Here is a 21827-nt window from a genome sequence, read left to right as displayed (position 1 = left end):
ATGACATTGCAAACAGTATTAATAGTAAGCACAGGCTTTTTGCAGATGCTGCAGTTATCTGTAATTATCTACTACCAGAAAAAGAGCTGCATAAACATTCAGTCAGATCTTGGTAAGACTTCTAACTGGTGCAGAAATTGTCAATTTGTTCTAAATGTTCAGAAATGTAAAATTTTACAATTCCCAAAATGAAACAACATAGTAAGTATCCTCTGACTATAATATCAGTGAGTCACTGTTGGAATCAGCCAACTCATAAGAATACCAGGGGAATTTTGTAGGGATATGAAATAGAATGATCATATAGGTTCAGTCATGGGTAAGGCAGATGGTAGACTTCGGTTTATTGATAGAATACTGGGGAGGTGCAATCAGCCTACAAAGGAGATTGCTTACAAATCACTCATGTGATTGGTTCTAGAATATTGCTCAGGTGTGTGGAACTAATAGCAGATACGACTAATAGGGGATGTTGAATGTATACAGGGAACTTGAAGGGAAGTACGAATGGTCACAGGTTTGTTTGATCTATGGCAGAGTGTCACAGAGATACTGAAGGAACTCAACTGGAAGACACATGAAGACAGACGTAAAGTATCCCAAGAAAGTTTATCAACAAAGTTTTAACAACAGGCTTTAAATGATTGTTCTAGGAATATTCTACAACCCTTTATGTATCGCTCACATAGGGGTCATGAAAATAAGATAAGAATAATTACTGTATGCACAGAGGCATTCAAATAATCATTCCACCTGGGCTCCATACGTGTAGAACAGGAAGAAACCCTAATAACTTGTACAGTGGGACATAACTTCTGCCATGCAGCTCAAGCTGGTTCGTAGAATGTAAACACAGATGTAGAAGATACCCATTTATTTTTGGTAACTTTAGTTTTCACTTTTTATTCCCCATTGTGGTGGAAAGGTAATTAAGTTGCAATGCTGCTCCTGGATGGACTTTATTCAACTTAATAGATGCACTCTTGTATTAATTTCTGTTGTCACTCACATGAATATATGAGTATTACCGAGAACTATTACTGCTAGGTTCGTGAAACAATAAACAATTTTAATTTGTTGTTACACAAGTTAATTGTCATCTATAAACACTGTTGGCCCTAACTGAGGATTATAACATTGGCGATGAGGAGTTCATGGTTTTTGTTCACCAAGTGCTACCATAGATCTCAAGCTTTGGCAACAACAGTTAAACGAGCACCAGGAATTGATAAAGCACTTGACCGGATTGGGAGAAAGAGATGGAACAGAAGTACAGGAGGACTGTGGAGAGGAGGGTGTGGGTGTAGGATGACTTATGTTAGCATCCTGGGGTAGGGTGGACATGTGCATGTGGGGCAGGGACTGGCTGAGGTTAAGGTCAAGATTATGGGGTCAAAGAAAGTGTTGAAATGACATATCCCATCTACGTAAGTCAGAGAAGTTGATTTGAGGTGAGGGTGAGGATTCAGATGGCACAGGTTTCTGATGCAACCACTGAAGTTGAGTATACTGTGTTCAGCAGTGTTTTCCATCACTGTGTCACCAGTTTTGCTTTTTGCCATAGTTTGGTGGTGGCCATTAATTTGGATGGGCAGCTGGTTGGTGGTCTTGGCTATATAAAAGTTGGTGGAGAAGTTTTAGCAGAGTTGCTATACGATATGACTGCTTCATGATTAGTGAGCTTGATATGGACAGAGTATTTTATGGAGACATCAGAGAGGTGGAGATCAACATCCAAGAGGCTGGAGGAGGACCAGGGGTAGGAAGTGTTTTTGTTCACCAAGTGCTACCATAGATCTCAAGCTTTGGCAAGGAAGTGTTGAGGCAGTGGAGAAGTGAGGGTAGTGTCTTGGTCTACATTTTGGATCTCCATGTATAAAATCTCCCTCTAACATCTAACATTTTCATATTCTAAATTTCATTAAAATGATGCAATAACCTTGTATACACATATAGCTGTATTTAGTCACAGATTCTCCAGCTGAGTAATTGTCAATGAGAAATGATGTCAGTTTTCTCATCTTTCTGTAAAAGCAGCATACATATTGGAATCAGAAACAGTATGTCTCACAGGTTAAAAAGTTTCAATATGGTTCTAGAAAGACATGGGTGAAATACAATTAATTACAGGAGCTAAAGGTAATAAGTCACCATACAGATGAGCCACTAAGTGGTTGATAAACACACAAATAAAACTGAAAATTCTGCAAGACCTCAACACAGTCCATACACAAGTATCTATGCCCATGCCTATCCCATCCCACTGTTCACACTTCATTGCAGCCATCAACCACCTTACCCCCCCCCCCCCCCCCCCCCACCGCCACTCCTTTCTTCTCTTAACAGCTCTGCCCAACACAACACCCCACTCACTCAAGCTGCAACACTTGGTTATGAAGGACATCTGACCAACATTTTCAGTCTTGTTACTGTGCCTACAGAACACTCACTGCCTAAATTATATACCGAGTTGTTACATTTACTCCTTCCATTATTGGTGAAGAAATTCTCCATAAGCTAACACGCATTTTTTTTTTCTCAAATGAATTTCATTACCTGTCGGATAGTAGTTGTTATGGTCGTCAGTCCTGAGACTGGTTTGATGCAGCTCTCCATGCTACTCTATCCGGTGCAAGATTCTTCATCTCCTAGTACCTACTGCAACCTACATCCTTCTGAATCTGTTTAGTGTATTCATCTCTTGGTCTCCCTCTACAATTTTTACCCTCCACACTGCCCTCCAATACTAAATTGGTGATCCCTTGATGTCTCAGAACATGTCCTACCAACCGATCCCTTCTTCTAGTCAATTTGTGCCACAAACTTCTCCCCAATCCTATTCAGCACCTCCTCATGAGTTATGTGATCTACCCATCTAATCTTCAGCATTCTTCTGTAGCACCACATTTTGAAAGGTTCTATACTCTTCCTGTCCAAAATATTTATCGTTCATGTTTCACTTCCATACATGGCTACACTCCATACAAATGCTTTCACAGACAACTTCCTGACACTTAAATCTATGCTCGATGTTAACAAATTTCTCTTCTTCAGAAACGCTTTCCTTGCCCTTGCCAGTCTACATTTTATATCCTCTCTACTTCAACCATCATCAGTTATTTTGCTCCCCAAATAGCAAAACTCCTTTACCTCTTTAAGTGTCTCATTTCCTAATCTAATTCCCTCAGCATCACCCGACTTAATTCGACTACATTCCATTATCCTCATTTTGCTTTTGTTGATGTTCATCTTACATCCTCCTTTCAAGACACTTTCCATTCCGTTCAACTGCTCTTACAGGTCCTTTGCTGTCTCTGACAGAATTACGATGTCATCAGTGAACCTCAAAGTTTTTATTTCCTCTCCATGGATTTTAATACCTACTCCAAATTTTTCTTTTGTTTCCTTCACTGCTTGCTCAATATACAGATTGAATAACATCGGGGAGAGGCTACAACCCTGTCTCACTCCCTTCCCAACCACTGCCTCCCTTTCATGCCCCTCAACTCTGATAACTGCCATCTGGTTTCTGTACAAATTGTAAATAGCCTTTCGCTCCCTGTATATTACATCTGCCACTTCAGAATTTGGAAGACAGTATTCCAGTCAACATTGTCAAAAGCTTTCTCTAAGTCTACAAATGCTAGAAACATAGGTTGCCTTTGCTTAATCCAGATTCTAAGATAAGTCGGAGGGTCAGTATTGACTCACGTGTTCCAATATTTATACGAAATGCAAACTGATCTTCCTGAGGTTGGCTTCTACTAGTTTTTCCATTCGTCTGTAAAGAATTCATGTTAGTATTTTGCAGCCGTGACTTATTAAACTGATTGTTCGGTAATTTTCACATCTGTCAACACCTGCTTTCTTTTGAATAGGAATTATTATATTCTTCTTGAAGGCTGGGGGCATTTCGCCTGTCTCATACATCTTGCTCACCAGATGGTAGAGGTTTGTCAGGACTGCCTCTCCCAAGGCTGTTGGTAGTTCTAATGGAGTGTTGTCTACTCCCGGGGCCTTGCTTCGACTCAGGTCTTTCAGTGCTCTGTCAAACTTTTCACGCAGTACCATATCTCACATTTCATCTTCATCTACATCCTCTTCCATTGCCATAATATTCTCCTCAAGTACATTGCCCTTGTATAGATGCTCTATATACTCCTTCCATATTTCTGCTTTCCCTTCTTTGCTTAGAACTGGGTTTCCATCTGATCTCTTGAGATTCATGCAAGTGGTTCTCTTTTCTCCAAAGGTCTCTTTAATTTTCCTGTAGGCAGTATCTATCTTACCCCTAGTGAGATAAGCCTCTACATCCTTACATTTGTCCTCTAGGCATCCCTGCTTAGCCATTTTGCACTTCCTGTTGATCTCATTTTTGAGTCGTTTGTACTCCTTTTTGCCTGCTTCATTTACTGCATTTTTATGTTTTCTCCTTTCATCAATTAAATTCAATATATCTTCTGTTACCCAAGGATTTCTACTAGCCCTCGTCTTTTTACCTACTTGATCGTCTGCTGCCTTCACTACTTCATCCCTCAATGCTACCCATTCTTCTTCTACTGTATTTCTTTCCTCCATTCCTGCCAATTGTTCCCTTACTCTCTCCCTGAAACTCTGCACAACCTCTGGTTTAGTCAGTTTATCCAGGTCCCATCTCCTTAAATTTCCACCTTTTTGCAGTTTCTTCAGTTTTCATCTACAGTTCATAATCAATAGATTGTGGTCAGGGTCCACATCTGCCCCTGGAAATGTCTTACAATTTAAAAGCTGGTTCCTAAATCTCTGTCTTATCATTATATAAACTATCTGTAACCTGTCAGTATCTCCAGGCTTCTTCCTTGTATACAACCTTCTTTTATGATTCTTGAACCAAGTGTTAGCTATGATTAAGTTATGTTCTATGCAAAATTCTACCAGGCAGCTTCCTCTTTTATTTCTCTCCCCCAATCCATATTCACCTACTATGTTTCCTTCTCTCCCTTTTCCTACTACCAAATTCCAGTCACACATGACTATTAATTTTTCATCTCCCTCCACTATCTGAATAATTTCTTTTATTTCATCATACATTTCTTCAATTTCTTCATCATCTGCAGAGCTAGTTGGCATATAAACTTGCAGTGCTGTAGTAGGTGTGGGTTTCGTGTCTATCTTGGTCACAATAATGCGTTAACTACTCTGTTTGTAGTAAGGCATTCCTATTTTTTTATTCATTATTAAACCTACTCCTGCATTACCCCTATTTGATTTTGTATTTATAACCCTGTATTTGCCTCGCCAAAAGTTGAATAGGCAATATAAAAAAATCAGACAGTGTCGAAGCTTGCCATATGCCTGGAAGCCCTCTATGATGAAAATTACAAAACAAAACACGTGAATGAATGAATTGATAGAGGTTTTTCTTGCTGATAATAAAAAGCAGTTTCATGATTTGCCTAATCACAAAACAGAAGCAAAATAATATTCATGTAGACTTTACCACCTTGTCTAGAGTTCAGATCTCTGGTGCAGAGATATTCACGAAGTAATATAAAGGAAGAAATTGAGAATCCCTACCAATTTAAAACAAAAAGAAACACATATCTAGAAGTTACACTGGTCAACAATGAAAATGTTAAATAAAAAATTCATGCTGATTCTCAGTATTTGTGTCTACCAACTCAAAAAATGAAGTCACAATTATTTCATTACCCGCCAACTATTAAAAAAAACTGTTTTCATGTATGTATTTCAAAGAATATAATTTTATTTAATTGGGTCAAGAATTGACATATTTGCTTTAGGTGACTGTTGTCTGCGACTTCAAGAATTACAACCCTGTTTAACAATGAACTTTTGCTTAGAATAATGGCTTCTCCCGCAGGCCAAGGTTTTCTCCAACAACAGGTACAGAAGAACACCTGTTACAGATAGAAAGTGTTCTGCTGAGTTGACAGAGGAGTAGAAGCTTTATTTATTGAAATAAGCTAATCCTCTCTGTTCTCCACCTGTGAACTGACAAGTGTAGAGTCAGCAAACTGTGTGTTTTGTTAAGCATTGTGTTTTAAGCTGTGTACATACTGAAACTGAAATGTGTTCTCAAAACCTATTTCTGGATACTGTTTGGAACCACATTTCAAAACACGGAAACAGCTATCTATAGCAGTGTCAATACAGATCAAAGGAAATGATGTTTCAGGTCAGACACCACTGATGCACAATGCTAGGATATATTTATGTTTCATGCTGTGTTGTCTGTTGTAAAGAGATGTTAAATATTGCATTTTTTCTAGCTGTATTAAGGAGGAGCAGGAGAATGGACGAAGAAGCAGATGACTGACTTGTTCAGGGCTGCTTGTGGAATGTACAGAGCAAGCAGTACAAGAACAGGAATAAAAAAAAAAAACAAGACTCTCTGCAGTGGATTTCTGGGGGGGAAAAAAAAAAAAAACAACCCACCGAAAAGTAACACCACGTGTTTGGTTCACTATAACCGCTTTTCTACAATTTATGTCTTGCTGGAGATTCAAAATTGGTATATGACATCTGAGTGAAATTATGGAAACCAGAGCCATCTTCCATATTCAGCACTGTAGCAAGTTATTCCTGCCAGTTCTTGTATAGTATGTTTTCGTTCACCACCGATGACTATGCCTTTCATTTTGTTTGTATGAAACTTCACATATTAGTAATGCAGCATCAAATATTACAGTTTCCTCATCTCTCAACATAGTGTAACTGACAATAAGAAAACAATATTACAAAAAGGCAAGATGTAAAATCTGGAAAAGGTTGTGAGACACCACAGGAAGCATGTTTCCACTGGAAGTTTGTAAGCGGCTGTATAAAAAGTAAATACAAATTGTGTTATGTTTGTAAGGAATTCACTTTAAAATCACAGAGATAAAATTTGATACCTCAAATTAGAACAGCTTAAGAGTGTTGTTTTAACAATGAAATAGACCAGCTCCATAAATCTGTCATTTTAAATGCCCGTCATTTGTCTTTTGCAGTTCCTATCTAAAGATCATGTAAAAGGCTACTGCTGCTTTACAAATATATCTGGAATTAGTTCAAGATCCAAACAGACTGTTAAATATCTGTCTTTAGAATCAGCCATTCAACCACTGCCTCATGGGCCAGACCTTCCTATACCAAATTGGCCAGACGACATAAAAGTGACTGGAGATTTTGAAAGTGTTGGTGAATTACAATAGTGATACAGATTTTGTGAAATTAGTTACTACAAATGAACCCCAGGATCTAAATGACTTGGTTCATAATCTTTGGTTACCTAAAAGTAAAGCAGAGTTACTTGCTTCAAGACTGAAAGGCTGGCACTTTTTACAGGATGGAACCAAATCCACTAATGACAAAATGACTTTGAACATTTATTTTCTTAATGGGAGAACCTAGTTTTCTCTAATAATGTTGATTATTTGATAGAGTCGTTAGGTGTTGGACATAAACCTGACTCCTCAAACACCAGCTTGAAAGGGGTCTTGTTATAGAATAGAAATACGTTTCTATCAATTCCTATAGCTTGCACAGTTGGTATGAAGGAAAGTTATGTGAACATGCATTTCTTGCTATTCTGTATCCAATATGATGACTACCCTTGCCAGATTTTAAAGTGATAGCTATTCTATTTGAATTACAATTAGCTATCAAAAGATTTTGCTGCTTCTTGTGCATGTGGAATTGCACGGATACAAATAATCATTATATTAATAAAAGCTGGCCAAAGAGGAAGTCATTCAATCAAGGACAGACAAATGTCATTATCAACCAACTGCAAGTGCTGACAAAATCTTATTGCCACCATTATATATCAAACTATGGTTCATTAATAATTTTGTGAACTCAATAGATCATGACAGAAGTGCATTTCTCTTTCTAAGAAACAAGCTCCTGAGGATCAGTAAAGTAAAACGATAAGAGCAAATATTTGTTGGCACATATTGGTTGAATGGATCACCTGGATTTTCATAAACCTTCTAGGAAACTACAGATGATTTCTTCCCTAAGAACCTCGGTGCTGTCACTAATGAACATGGCAAACATTTCCACCAGGACATTGCTGAAATGGAAGAATGGTAGCAAAAATGGACTCCAAAGATTTTTATCAGTGTAAGTATAATCAAAAACCTACTTCACATAGATTTCAGGTAAATAAAATGTATTCTAGCTAACATTTTACATTTACTAAACTGTATAATTACCAAAAATGTTAAAACTGTGATGACTCACAAACTGTGGGTGAAGGGAAAAATATTGTAAAAAGATTTGAAATCAGCACAAAAAAAGGTAGTAAGTATACCTCTTTTAACATTAAAAAACTTAAAACTTGTTGAACAGTGCTATATGAATATCTAGATTCAAGAATTGAAAAGTTTTTTAAAGAAAATAATAAATTTAATTCACTGGCCTTTAGCTGACACCACACAGCCAATTCATACGCGTATAAAATATACTGGAACTGATAGAAAATTAGTGTTAAGAGTATTTGTTTCTTTGCATGCACACACACTGTAGACAGTACATACATACATACATACAGATAGTCCAATATCATATAATCACTGTGAAATCAAATGTAGAATTCTGTAAATTGCCTCTGTTGTTATGGATATACATCACTATTTTCTACGAAAATATCACGTATGCAAGTAAATATTACATTACCATCAGACGATACAGAGCAGCTGTTTAAAATAAATGAGGAAGTAGCAGCTTTCCCTATAATTTACAAGGTTACATTGATATGAGGTAAGTGGAAATAGTATTATGCAGTATACTGAAAGTTTACCTAGTTTTAATGCAGTGTGCATTAAGTTTCTGGTTGTTGCTTTTCTTTCATTAATACAGACCTTACTCATTCCACACTGCTGAAGGTGGTTGTTTTGGAGGGGATTTACAGAACATGATGATGAATAAACAAACAGAAGGAAATAACTGTCAGAAATGAAAATTGTAGGTAGCATTAATAATTATCAATCATTATACAGCTATATTTTACTTACACTTGCAAAGGAAAGTTACCACTTTCTGTTTCACAAATATGTGCTACTGCTTTCTTGATTAGTATTAAAGTTGATGAAACTAATAAGAGACTATGAACAACAGGTACCTACATGCTGCGAGGAAAGAAGTGCTTTTACAATTAAAATTTTTCTTTGTTATTTTACAAACACACATTTATAATCCTTAATTCTGGGTAATTTGTACAAGAAGTGGATAATACACATTTTTTAAAAAAATTTTTCTCTAGGCCACTACTTTGGTGTTGGCTGAGAAACTATGAAAGCTACAAATTATAAAGCTAATTACTAAGGCACTTAGTACACTAACTTCCAACTGTTAAGAACAGGATAAAGGCATGAAGAAGGAATGATTTAAAACATGTTTTAAGAAAAAAAAGAGAATGCTTTTAGAAAATATATCACATTATTCAGCTTGGCACATTTATTACAATATATAGAATTCAAAATTCATAACTAAAAATCACAACTATTTATAAACAGTTTAGTTCTTTATACACGAAAAGCAACAATAAATAGATTCTCTAACAATGACCCTGTCACCAAATGACTGCTGGCACTGACAGATCAAACACAAACAATGTCAAACAACACACAGACGTAGAAAGTTCTGTCTTGTTAGGACTAGGAAATTATTTGGTGTTTGATTTGAAACATAACAAATAAATAAATAGATAGAAAAATAAATTAGTACAACATGAGTACAAACAAACCAGTCTAACACTTCTGATACAGGAGACAAAACTACAACTCAGTTCATGTATCTTCTTTCAACAGTTTTCTTGGCATAAACATGCACCTTTTTGATTATCTAATGAATGTTTTCTTTTTTAATTGCAAGTTTGTCTATCATTAATACCAAATGTAAATACAATGGTTTTTTGGCAATATAAATACACACTTTCTGTAAAACAAGCTAGTTTACAGTTTTATACATACTTTCAGAAAACAGTCTTAAAAATGCTGAAGAGACATATAAAAATATTGTCTGTACACAGTACTGTAAATAAATAATTACTGAGACAAGGGAGAAATTACAAATTCTACAAATAATTTTTTGGAGTATAAACTATTGTGACAGATTGATCTGTAGTACTATCTGGGTCTAAGTTTGATTGGAAGGTTGCAAGGTCAACAGTTTTCATTACATCATACTTTCAATTGCCCTCACATGATGCAACTGAAGCTGTCACACAGTCACATGACGAAAATAATCTGAAATGGGTGGTAAGATTGAAAAAATCCATCAACATCATTTTACTACCCAATAATATTTTCATATTCATATTTCTATTTCTCAATTTTAAATGGTCTTGACTCTTACTGCATGAAACCTAATTATTTTATTTTATTATCATTTTTTTCAGAAAAATATTTCACAAAAGTTTCAATTTAGATGCATAAATTAGATTTTAAATTTCATACTGATGTAGTCAGTCAATGAAGTATTTCCATTAGAGAAATCATACACAGTTCGCACATTTTTGTCAACTGAACAGAGCCAGCACAACACAGAACTTAAGTACACAAATCTTTATAATAATCAAAGGCAGAACTTGACATAATAACTTAAGAACATAGTTTTTATAAGCCCTACTGTATGAAATGACACTTTTCCTGAGTATATTACAGACACGCTTACACAGATACAAACAAACAAGAGGTAAGAGTACTTTACATTAAATGAGAATTGGAAAGGCAATATTATGTCAGCATTCCTCTAGTTACAGTCCTTTAACATGAAAATAACTTTGGCAGTTGAGCAAATAGAATCACTCTGTTGCATAGTTTGTGCTCTTCTTAGATGTGTACACAATAATCGGCATGGAGCAGCATTGAAATACTGCATGTTACGATGATTTCCCATTCCCTGTTGTCAATCACAAAGCTATTTTAAAAATTCTGTAGTTTCACAGAACCACAATTGATGTTTCTTATCAATAACCATCGGCAGCTTTAATTAATACATGTTCTTTCTAGATACCATACGTAGAAACACACTTTCTGGGATAATTCATTCCCAAAAGATAAGCATATAGTTTATAAATTTAAACAGCCACATAAAATATTCAAATTAGTATTGCAAATGCAAGTATAATATAGGCAAACATGTAACATTTATAACGATCTATGTCCAATCAAGTTTGTTTAAAGCACAAAAGATAAAATTTTGGCAGAGTGTTCCATGAATTCAAGATATTACATCAGAAAGAATATCACAGACAGCCGAATTATGAAAACCATAAAATATTATAGTAATGCGGAAATTCAGATGCGCACATTTAGACAGTGCCACAATATCACAGTATAAATACCACCAGTATCAAAATATTAAACTAAAAATTAATAATAGATGCTAAATGCTAAATAAGGTTCAAGTGTGATTTTGTCCCTCCTCCTAATCCTTTGTTTTAGTGACAGACTAATCTGTAGCATAGCCTGAAGTCTAGGATAGGACGGAAGGTGACAAACTCTGAGATGCCAAACAACAAGGCTGAAGAAGAAAAAAATGTTTGTTGTAACAAACTGAACTGTAGCCTAGTCTGAGGTCTATATTCATTCCATATAGAAGCACTAACAAACAACCAAATAAATAAAACTGATAGCCCTATTGAACATACGATTCTGGAAACTTAAGATTTTTCTTCTCATGAAGGAGTAGACAGAAAAGAAATTTAGAAAAAACTTAAAGTACAACAAACAGTTACTGCAGGGGAGAAAACTGAATTTGCAAAGACAGAGTTAGAAGGGCTACAAAAGCCACGATTCCAGTTCTTGGGTGCTAATAATTGGCAATCAGCATATATATGAGAGTTAAACTTTAAGAAATTCGAGAATACAGACATAAAATTGAAAAAGAGAGAGGCAATAATGGAGACAAATGAGCAAATCACAATAACACTGGGAGAAACGTACTGGTAGAAAAAGTGAAAATGCAAATCAATGATGGAAGCAGGCGGTATACAGAACAGAAGTAAGATGAGCAAATAGATAATAAATTTAAACAAATTAAGACTACCTCATTGGTACAAACAACATTTTTATGAAATAGTGCTGGTATTACCTAGCAAGCTTCCATGCCTCTACTCTTTATGCTAGTGACACAATACTGGATTTGGGTGTTGTGTATATTTGGTTTGTTCTATTCTACATGGTCACTTAGACTGATAGATTTGACGCATTTTCTTTCTTTGGGTATGGTGATCCTGCTCCTATTTCCCACTGTATGAGTAAGTATCTGTGACTCTCACATTTATAAATATCCCCACACAATATTGTCATCTTCCTATCCACAAAAGCATATATATTAAGAAGAAAATGCACTTGTTATCTTAATACACAACACAAACTCTAAACTTTACAGTACTTTGAAATATTATATCTCACTATTTGAGTATATGCCTGATAACAGAGTGAAGTTGCACTTCATAGTACTGCTGTTATTCATGGAGAAAGATAAAGAAGGAATATAGTGTACCTGTATGTTGGTACTTACATGGTGTATTGTGTATACTGCTCTGTATGGAACAGAATGTAGTGAAAACAATGGATGGCAACAGGGCCAAGTGTATACGGGTGTTCCATTCACTGTTTTATGGCCTTTGTTTCTAGCTGTGTTGCCTATCTTTGCCACTATGGTAGGATGATGTGATTCATGTTTAGCTTCACAATATGAAGTATAGGCCTATGCTGAATAATTTGATTACACGCTGAAGTAGATTGTATATGTATGTCAAACTAAATTTCGTTTAGATTTCATCTGCAACTGGGCTAATATGTACTGCACATAGTTCATCTCATCCTAGCAGGTGGTATAATTAATCAAACTTTTGAGCCAACATCGCAAATTGTATTTGGCACAAAATACAAAAATTAATCAATGCCACAATATTTCTTTAAAAAAAAATAATTTCCTTGTTGGCTTCCATACATAGTTCTTTCACATGTTTCACACATCTAATTGCTCCAATATATTTAAACTGGACCACATAATTTAAAACCATGTTACAAAAAACGAGACAGAGAGAATACTTTGACTTTCATAGAAGAAAACAGTGACGTACTTTCATTTCAAATGACTATGAATTTCTGTCAACCAAACTTTATAAATGTACACAGTGAAATCATACGGTGCCTACATAACTTCACATAAAAAATATTTTTAAGATACTGACTCATTTCTGGGCATCTGCATCATTTCGAAATTTACCTCTGATGGTACCCACCGAATCGTTGACAAAAAGCCATTACAGACAAATGAAGCGCAACATTATTAATGCGCTAATACCACTGCAGTCCAGTCTTTAATAGATTAGAATCACTGCACAACCCCCCGTCCCGAAGCTTGCAACAGTTTGCCGGTTAACGATTTTGATCGCAGTTTTGGTTCCGAATTTGTTGACAATTTGGGCTCGCACATGACCGACATTCATGGAAAACAGTACGCTTCCCATCACTTAAGTACGTGAAAACTGCCGTACCACAATATACGCAAGGATCAAATATTGAGTGTGGCTGATTTCTGAAATGTTGACGTACAGAATCAACCGACCGACCAAATCTTACGTTACATTGCGGACAAAAGTTAGAAAAATCCTGCGGAGCTCGAGTAACAAAGCGTGGATGCCCTGCGTCGACTGTCACTCTAGGTTCGCACTGCTCTGTATCACGTTTCATATCTGATTCATTGCTTGTCATTATCACATAGCACTTCCTTTCCAACTGCGCTTCCTGGTTACATATCTTTCTTCTGTCACAGCGGGAACAGGGTTACCAACAATGCGAAATTACTAGTGCTCATAGAACTTCTTGAAGACCTTCTCCACATGGAAAGGAAACTTGCACATCCATCCTGAACCACGGCATGGGCACCTCCCTCTCGACTGTATTCCGTGCCATGTAAGAAGAAATTTCCGCGCGGAGGAAGCGTGGAAGAAATGAAGTTTGCGTTAAGCTCCGGCGGAAGAGAAGAGGATAACTATGTCCGGTTTGCTAGACCATGCCGCTGTAGACAACAATCAGGTCCATTCGCCTATGGTATAAAGTACTATGTGATCAGTCCTATGAGAACAGTATTAAATTTTAAAACCAAAAGATCAGAAAAACAGTGAAATATTAGTGTATGAAATCTCTTTTGGACTGCTTCCTGCCGTGGGTTCAGAGAACACGTCAGAAAAAGCTGAGAAGTTGGAAAATGAATCGCACAAAGTAAACACCGTTGATCGTTGAATCAAAGTCAAGCAGTGAAAATACTGCACCAGGAAAGATGCTCAAAAATTTGAAAACATGTGCGCACGCCTATAATGACTTAGATATGAATTCAGTAACGGAAACTGCTAATTAGCAAACTGAAGTATATCTGGTACACATGCAACAAAAGAACAACACTGGTCAGAGCAGAAGAAGAACCTTGAATCCCCATACTGTGTGTTAGGAGCTAGTCATGGTGGTGAAATCTCTGCATCGTTTATGGGAACATGTAAATTCAAGGCATCTGGTTTCGTAAAGTCGGGGCTCCACTGAGTGAAATAACGAACCTAATTACCTGATGCAGCTAGTTTGAATAAAAAAGATTTTATCGTGTTAAATGGATCAAACAGTGTCTATGGATACAATTCGTACAAAGTTACTACATAAATGAGGAAATAGTAAATAAGTTAATTCATACATGAAAAAGATGGTGGTGTTGAAGATATACAAGTTTCCAGAATGTGATTTTCACTCTGCAGCGGAGTGTGCGCTGATATGAAACTTCCTGGCAGATTAAAACTGTGTGCCCGACCGACACTCGAACTCGGGACCTTTGCCTTTCGCGGGCAAGTGCTCTACCATCTGAGCTACCGAAGAACGACTCACGCCCGGTCCTCACAGCTTTACTTCTGCCAGTATCCGTCTCCTACCTTTTACATCACGGGCCGAACCAATCAGGTGCCAGTTGGAATATAGGTTTCTGAAACGTAAGTGCCGCATTTGGTGGTTTTCGTATTAGAACTTCGTGTGGTACGGATCTACCCAATATCAACCGGTACTTGTAAGACATGGAAAACGCACAGTCTTTTGTATGTCCATTATAAGCGTCTATGGTGAGCGCTGCGGTCGCAGATCGCGTTTGTATCTAAGAGTTGGCCCATGTATTTAAGGCACCCCCTCCCCCTTTTCTTCTCTCATTTAAAGGGTCACTCATTCGCATCTCTTACCCCCAAAAAGAAAGTAAAAATATGTTATTTACATGGATAATACAATAATTACACTGCATCAGAACTTAATTAAATAACGATTGGAAATTTGATTTTAACAGAGGTGTTACATCACAAAGCAAATTAACAAAGTGTCGTAATTTTGAGAGGTCAAGCGATAATAATAATAATAATAATAATAATAATAATAATAATACATTTATATAATAATAATAATAATAATAATAATAATTATTATTATTATTATATTGTCTGTTTAACATGAAAATTTGTTCTCGATGTTATTTGGCTCTTAGAAAGGAAATAAGAGTCGAAGGATAAATGAAAGAGGCATTATTTCTGCCTTATAAATAATTATTGACGTCCAGAATGAGATTTTCACTCTGCAGCGGAGTGTGCGCTGATATGAAACTTCCTGGCAGGTTAAAACTGGGTGCCCGACCGAGAGTCGAACTCGGGACCTTTGCCTTTCGCAGGCAAGTGCTCTACCAACTGAGCTACCGAAGCACGACTCACGCCCGGTACCCACAGCTTTACGTCTGCCAGTACCTCGTCTCCTACCTTCCAAACTTTACAGAAGCTCTCCTGTGAACCTTGCAGAACTAGCACTCCTGAAAGAAAGGAAATTGCGGAGACATGGCTTAGCCAAAGCCTGGGGGATGTTTCCAGAATGAGATTTTCACTCTGCAGCGGAGTGAGCGCTGATATGAAACTTCCTGGCAGATTAAAACTGTGTGCCCGATCGAGACTCGAACTCGGGACCTTTGCCTTTCGCGGGCAAGTGCTCTACCATCTGAGCTACCGAAGCACGACTCACGTCCGGTACTCATAGCTTTACTTCTGCCAGTATCCGTCTCCTACCTTCCAAACTTTACAGAGTCCCCCTGGCTGTGGCTAAGCCATGTCTCTGCAATATCCTTTCTTTCAGGAGTGCTAGTTCTGCAAGGTTCGCAGGAGAGCTTCTGCAGAAGCCACACGCAAGAAAGACAAAGAAATTTTTTTATTGTAAGTATTGTAAATGCCGTTAGATATGCAACTAGAAACCATTACAACTAAAGTTTCTAAATGCCCAGATTTTGCTGTTTTACTACATTAAGTGCCTCATTTCCTAATCTAATACCCTCAGCATCATCCAATTTAATTCGACTACATTCCATTATCCTTGTTTTGCTTTTGTTGATGTTAATCTTACATACTCCCTAAAGATACTGTCCATTCCGTTCAGCTGCTCTTCCAGGTCCTTCGCTGTTTCTGACAGAATTACACTGTCATCGGCGAACCTCAAAGTTTCTATTTCTTCTCCATGGATTTTAATTCCTACTCCGAATTTTTCTTTTGTTTCCTTTACTGCTTGCTCAATATGCAGATTGAATAACATCGGGAATAGGCTACAACCCTGTCTCACTCCCTTCCAAATCACTGCTTCTCTTTCATGCCCATCGACTCTTATAACTGCCATCTGGTTTCTGTACAAATTGCAAATAGCCTTTCGCTCCCTGTATTTTACCCCTGCCAGCTTCAGAATTTGGAAGAGAGTATTCCAGTCAACAATGTCAAAAGCTTTCTCTAAGTCTATAAATGCTAGAAACGTACGTTTGCCTTTCCTTAATCTACACTCTTGGAAATGGAAAAAAGAACACATTGTCACCAGTGTGTCAGAACCACCATACTTGCTCCGGACACTGCGAGAGGGCTGTACAAGCAATGATCACACGCACGGCACAGCGGACACACCAGGAACCGCTGTGTTGGCCATCGAATGGCGCTAGCTGCGCAGCACTTGTGCACCGCCGCCGTCAGTGTCAGCCAGTTTGCCGTGGCATATGGATCTCCATCGCAGTCTTTAACACTGGTAGCATGCCGCGACAGCGTGGACGTGAACCATATGTGCAGTTGACGAACTTTGAGCGAGGGCGTATAGTGGGCATGCGGGAGGCCGGGTGGACGTACCGCCGAATTGCTCAACACGTGGGGCGTGAGGTCTCCACAGTACATCGATGTTGTCGCCAGTGGTCGGCGGAAGTTGCATGTGCCCGTCGACCTGGGACCGGACCGCAGCGACGCACGGATGCACGCCAAGACCGTAGGATCCTACGCAGTGCCGTAGGGGACCGCACCGCCACTTCCCAGCAAATTAGGGACACTGTTGCTCCTGGGGTATCGGCGAGGACCATTCGCAACCGTCTCCATGAAGCTGGGCTACGGTCCCGCACACCGTTAGGCCGTCTTCCGCTCACGCTCCAACATCGTGCACCCCGCCTCCAGTGGTGTCGCGACAGGCGGGAATGGAGGGACGAATGGAGACGTGTCGTCTTTAGCGATGAGAGTCGCTTCTGCCTTGGTGCCAATGATGGTCGTATGCGTGTTTGGCGCCGTGCAGGTGAGCGCCACAACCAGGACTGCATACGACCGAGGCACACAGGGCCAACACCCGGCATCATGGTGTGGGGAGCGATCTCCTACACTGGCCGTACACCTCTGGTGATCGTCGAGGGGACACTGAATAGTGCACGGTACATCCAAACCGTCATCGAACCCATCGTTCTACCATTCCTAGACCGGCAAGGGAACTTGATGTTCCAACAGAACAATGCACGTCCGCATGTATCCCGTGCCACTCAACGTGCTCTAGAAGGTGTAAGTCAACTACCCTGGCCAGCAAGATCTCCGGATCTGTCCCCCATTTGGGACTGGATGAAGCGTAGTTTCACGTGGTCTGCACGTCCAGCACGAACGGTGGTCCAACTGAGGCGCCAGGTGGAAATGGCATGGCAAGCCGTTCAACAGGACTACATCCAGCATCTCTACGATCGTCTCCATGGGAGAATAGCAGCCTGCATTGCTGCGAAAGGTGGATATACACTGTACTAGTGCTGACATTGTGCATGCTCTGTTGCCTGTGTCTATGTGCCTGTGGTTCTGTCAGTGTGATCATGTGATGTATCTGACCCCAGGAATGTTCAATAAAGTTTCCCCTTCCTGGGACAATGAATTCACGGTGCTCTTATTTCAATTTCCAGGAGTGTATTTTCTAAGATAAGTCGTAGGGTCAGTATTGCCTCATGTGTTAAACTTTTCTACGGAATCCAAACTAATCTCCCCTGAGGTCGGTTTCTACCAGTTTTTCCATTCAATATTATCCCCAAAATACACTAACCAACAAGATTAGCAGAATGCATGAATCCTGTCATTGACCAAACATTTATCTCAGACACAAGTTACAAATTTACAAGTAGAGTACTGAGGATAGGTTACAGTGATCATGAGGCATGGCTGCTGTATATCGAAATAACTGATAATAGCAGTTGCAAAACAATTAGTTGAAAAGAAACAAACTTTTCTGAAGATACATTAGAAAATTTAATTTCTTACTGGCTGAGAAAAAAATGTGGGAGCATATGCATTCAGAAAAATGTTGAAAACATGTGTTTTCAGAATATTTTTCATTATAATTTTAATATAGCATTTCCAAAGGAAGTAAAAACCGTAAAACCTAACAACAATACCCAATGGGTAACTAAAGGCATGAAAACTTCCAGCATGAGAAACAGATTTCTGCTCTATTGTTGTAGGAAGTATAAAGCTACCCATGGGTTTGGAGATTATTCTTAATCCTCCAAAAAAAAGGAGAAGGAAAAATTATGTGGAGTGTCAGTTTGATAAGATATGCATCTAACAAATTGAGATTCATGTGGAGATTTATAAAGAAAGAAATACAGAGCTCAGTACCAAAAGAAGACAACGTATCATTAACGTTAGAGGCTAAAAAGCCACAGACTCAAAATTAATCGTGACAATTCAGTGAATACTTGATTTAACTAGTTGAAAATCACAATCAGGTGAAGTGTAAGGCAGCAGTCCCTAGTTCCTCAGCTGCCTCTATTGATATTTATGAAACTAATCTCTATCAAATAAGAATTAAAATCAAATCACTGAGCAATAAAGTGTCAAGTGTATTTGATTTCATATTAAAAGCATCTGCTTATAACATAGCAGAACCGTTGGGAAACATTTTCAATGTTTCTCTAGGAACTGGTGTCCTTCTACATATTCTCAAAACTGGAAAAATTCCACTGCTGCTAAAAACTGTTCTCCTGATGAAATATGAAACTACTCAGCTGTGTCGCACTTAAGTTCCTTGTCAAAAATTCCAAAAAATATATATTGCGAAAGGCTTCTAAGTTTAATAAATATATATTCTCCTCTTACTGTACAACAGCATGGTTTTAGAAAGTCAGAATCCTCACATATTGATTTTTAAATTCTTAGACCGTGCTTTAAAATCCCTGCTCAACAGAAAGCGTCTGTTGGTATTTTTATAGACCTTTCAAAAGCCTGGAAAAATTAGAGGAGTAAGAGGTATAGCACATAGCTGGTTGTCTATGAAACCAAAAAATAGCAGAAAAGAAACTATCCCTTCAAAGTGTATTCAACACTAGGAATAAAACAAGAAATAAGTCCTTGCTTCCTAGCGACTTACAAATAAAATACGGTGTACCACAGGGCTCAATCCTAGGTCCACTACTATTCTTGTAATGTGTGGGCGACGTTGTTGAATACATGAGTCCCCTAAAAACTATCGTATTTGCCAATAACACTGTCTTATTGCTTTCTGGATGCAGCCTAGAAATCTTGTAGTCAACAGCAGAAAGTTCTATGAAAAGACTTTTTAAGTGGTTCACCAAAAACAAACTCATAGTAAGTACTGAAAAACTGTGTGTGTCAACTTCTATTTATTTCCTCCATTTAATTAAATGTCTATTCAACAAAATTAAAAAATGATCCTCTGGAAAACGTCTCTCAAAGTTTTTGGGTCTGTGAGTTCAGCAAGATTGAAAGTGGGACACACATATAAATTACTCGTCTAGCAAATTCTCATCCATCTGCTTTGGTCTAAGACTAGTAAAATCAACAACGAGCAAAACAACAGTACTACAGGCATACTATGTGCAGTGCTCACTGCTTCGATATGGGATCATTTGTTGGGTCACACAGCTCACAGCATAAAGGTTTTTGGAATGCAATAAATTCTCTGAAAATAATTTAATTCCTTAAAAATGGAGTCCTGTAAATCTCATTTTACTGTGCTTTGTGTTCTGAATGTTACAAGTTTACTCACCTAAGAAATTGTCTTGTCCACTGTGGGCTACCTCTTGAAAACATTGAATCTACATCCGAAAAAAATATATGGAGCTTTTGTTTCGAATGCGAACATATTTTGTTGACGCTGACCTAATTAGGGAGAAATGATCATCACAATAAAATCAGGGAAATCAGAGCTCTCCGCTCGCTGTTCGAGAAATGTATAATAGGGGATTATTGTTATGGTCTTTCAATGAGCCTGCTGCCATGCACCTAAGAGTGACTTGCGGAGTATCTATGTAGGTATAGATGTGAATGCGGGCATTTGAAATGGATTGTGGAATGGTTTGACGTGGCGTGACAGTCAATTTCTATTGGCCTTGACGTAGAAAGAAAAACTCATTTCATTCCTAATTGAATGCATGCCTGTTTTGTGAGTTCCACCAGTTTGTCTAATGATGCCTGGCATACGTGGGAATTCCGCACATGAGAGGTTAGAGCTCTAACAACAATAGTAATCCGCGAGGATAAAACAATTGGCTCAACACGCTGACGTATGCCAAGACGTAAAATCATTTGATTTTTCAGATGAGTTTATTAATTCTGTATTTACTGTACATATACTGTCGTGCGTTTTCTGCTTGTGTTTGGATTGTTCAACACTGCATTGGAATTCACTTTTGCCATGGCTCTATGTTTATGACGCAACATCAGTACATAAGACTTCGGCTGATAATGGGACTGTACATCTTTACCGTCAGAGAACATTTTAACGTTGGCAACCCTGAGATGTTTACAAGTTTCAAGTTTGAGCGTCGTCTAGAAACGCTGTATTTACAATTCTGGCGCCGCTTTCGTTTCCAATATCTTTGGTGTAGTATGATCTGTGTGTGGAATGTTTTGGTGCTTGTGACACTAAAGGAAATTGAGAACATTGCAGATTATATAAATTTAGGATAATTAACTCTGTTATTGACAATGGTGACGTAAGAAGAAATTTGCTTTTGTGATGTTAGTTTAAATGTTGTGTGAAAAGTGTGTGGAATTTTACAGTTCAACAGCCTTAGCTGTTAATTTATATAGTTTACAGACTTGGGATGTGTGTGCATCGTACGTTCCATTTATCACGAAGTAAAACGAATGTTTGAAGAATGGAGACTCTGTTGCCATCGGAAGTTGCAAGGCTTGTTTTAGGTGAATATTGTTTTAGCTCTGACTGATCTACGGAAAATTGTTTATTATTTGTTGCTTGTGTTATGTAGGTGGGGAATTATTTTGCAGGTTATCTGCAAGACAATTGTGAGGATGCTGCAAGAATTTTTTTAGAGCAGTCATCTCACCTTGCTGAATGTTTGGAACTTGCGAAGCAAGGAAGAAAATACACTACCAAAGTTATGGGGAACAGCCTCATTGACTTGCTGCAGGAATACTGTGCAGTTCATTGCTTAGGTAAGTTTTAGTCGTAGTGTTCGTTATGGCGTTTCACGAATTGTAACCAGACTTCAACCCTTGCACCTTTTCTTCCACG

General features: G+C 38.1%; 1 protein-coding gene across 2 annotated transcripts in view; it reads left to right on the top strand.

The window, feature by feature from the left end:
* The first annotated feature begins 21062 nt into the window (after positions 1-21062).
* Positions 21063-21827, top strand: part of LOC126281191 (uncharacterized) — a 236605-nt gene continuing 235840 nt past the window's right edge. The window contains exons 1-2 of one of the 2 annotated variants that reach the window (XM_049979903.1): positions 21063-21493; positions 21581-21748. In XM_049979903.1, the coding sequence (XP_049835860.1) occupies positions 21451-21493; positions 21581-21748 (211 nt within the window). In that variant the 5' untranslated portion in view covers positions 21063-21450. The remainder of the gene's footprint in view (positions 21494-21580; positions 21749-21827) is intronic. The other variant, XM_049979911.1, reaches the window with a different exon arrangement.

This window comes from Schistocerca gregaria, chromosome 1 (assembly GCF_023897955.1).
Source record: "Schistocerca gregaria isolate iqSchGreg1 chromosome 1, iqSchGreg1.2, whole genome shotgun sequence".
In the NCBI taxonomy this organism is placed as follows: Eukaryota; Metazoa; Arthropoda; class Insecta; order Orthoptera; family Acrididae; genus Schistocerca; species Schistocerca gregaria.
Note: the sequence above shows the minus strand (reverse complement) of the source record. Positions and strands in the feature narration are given on the sequence as shown.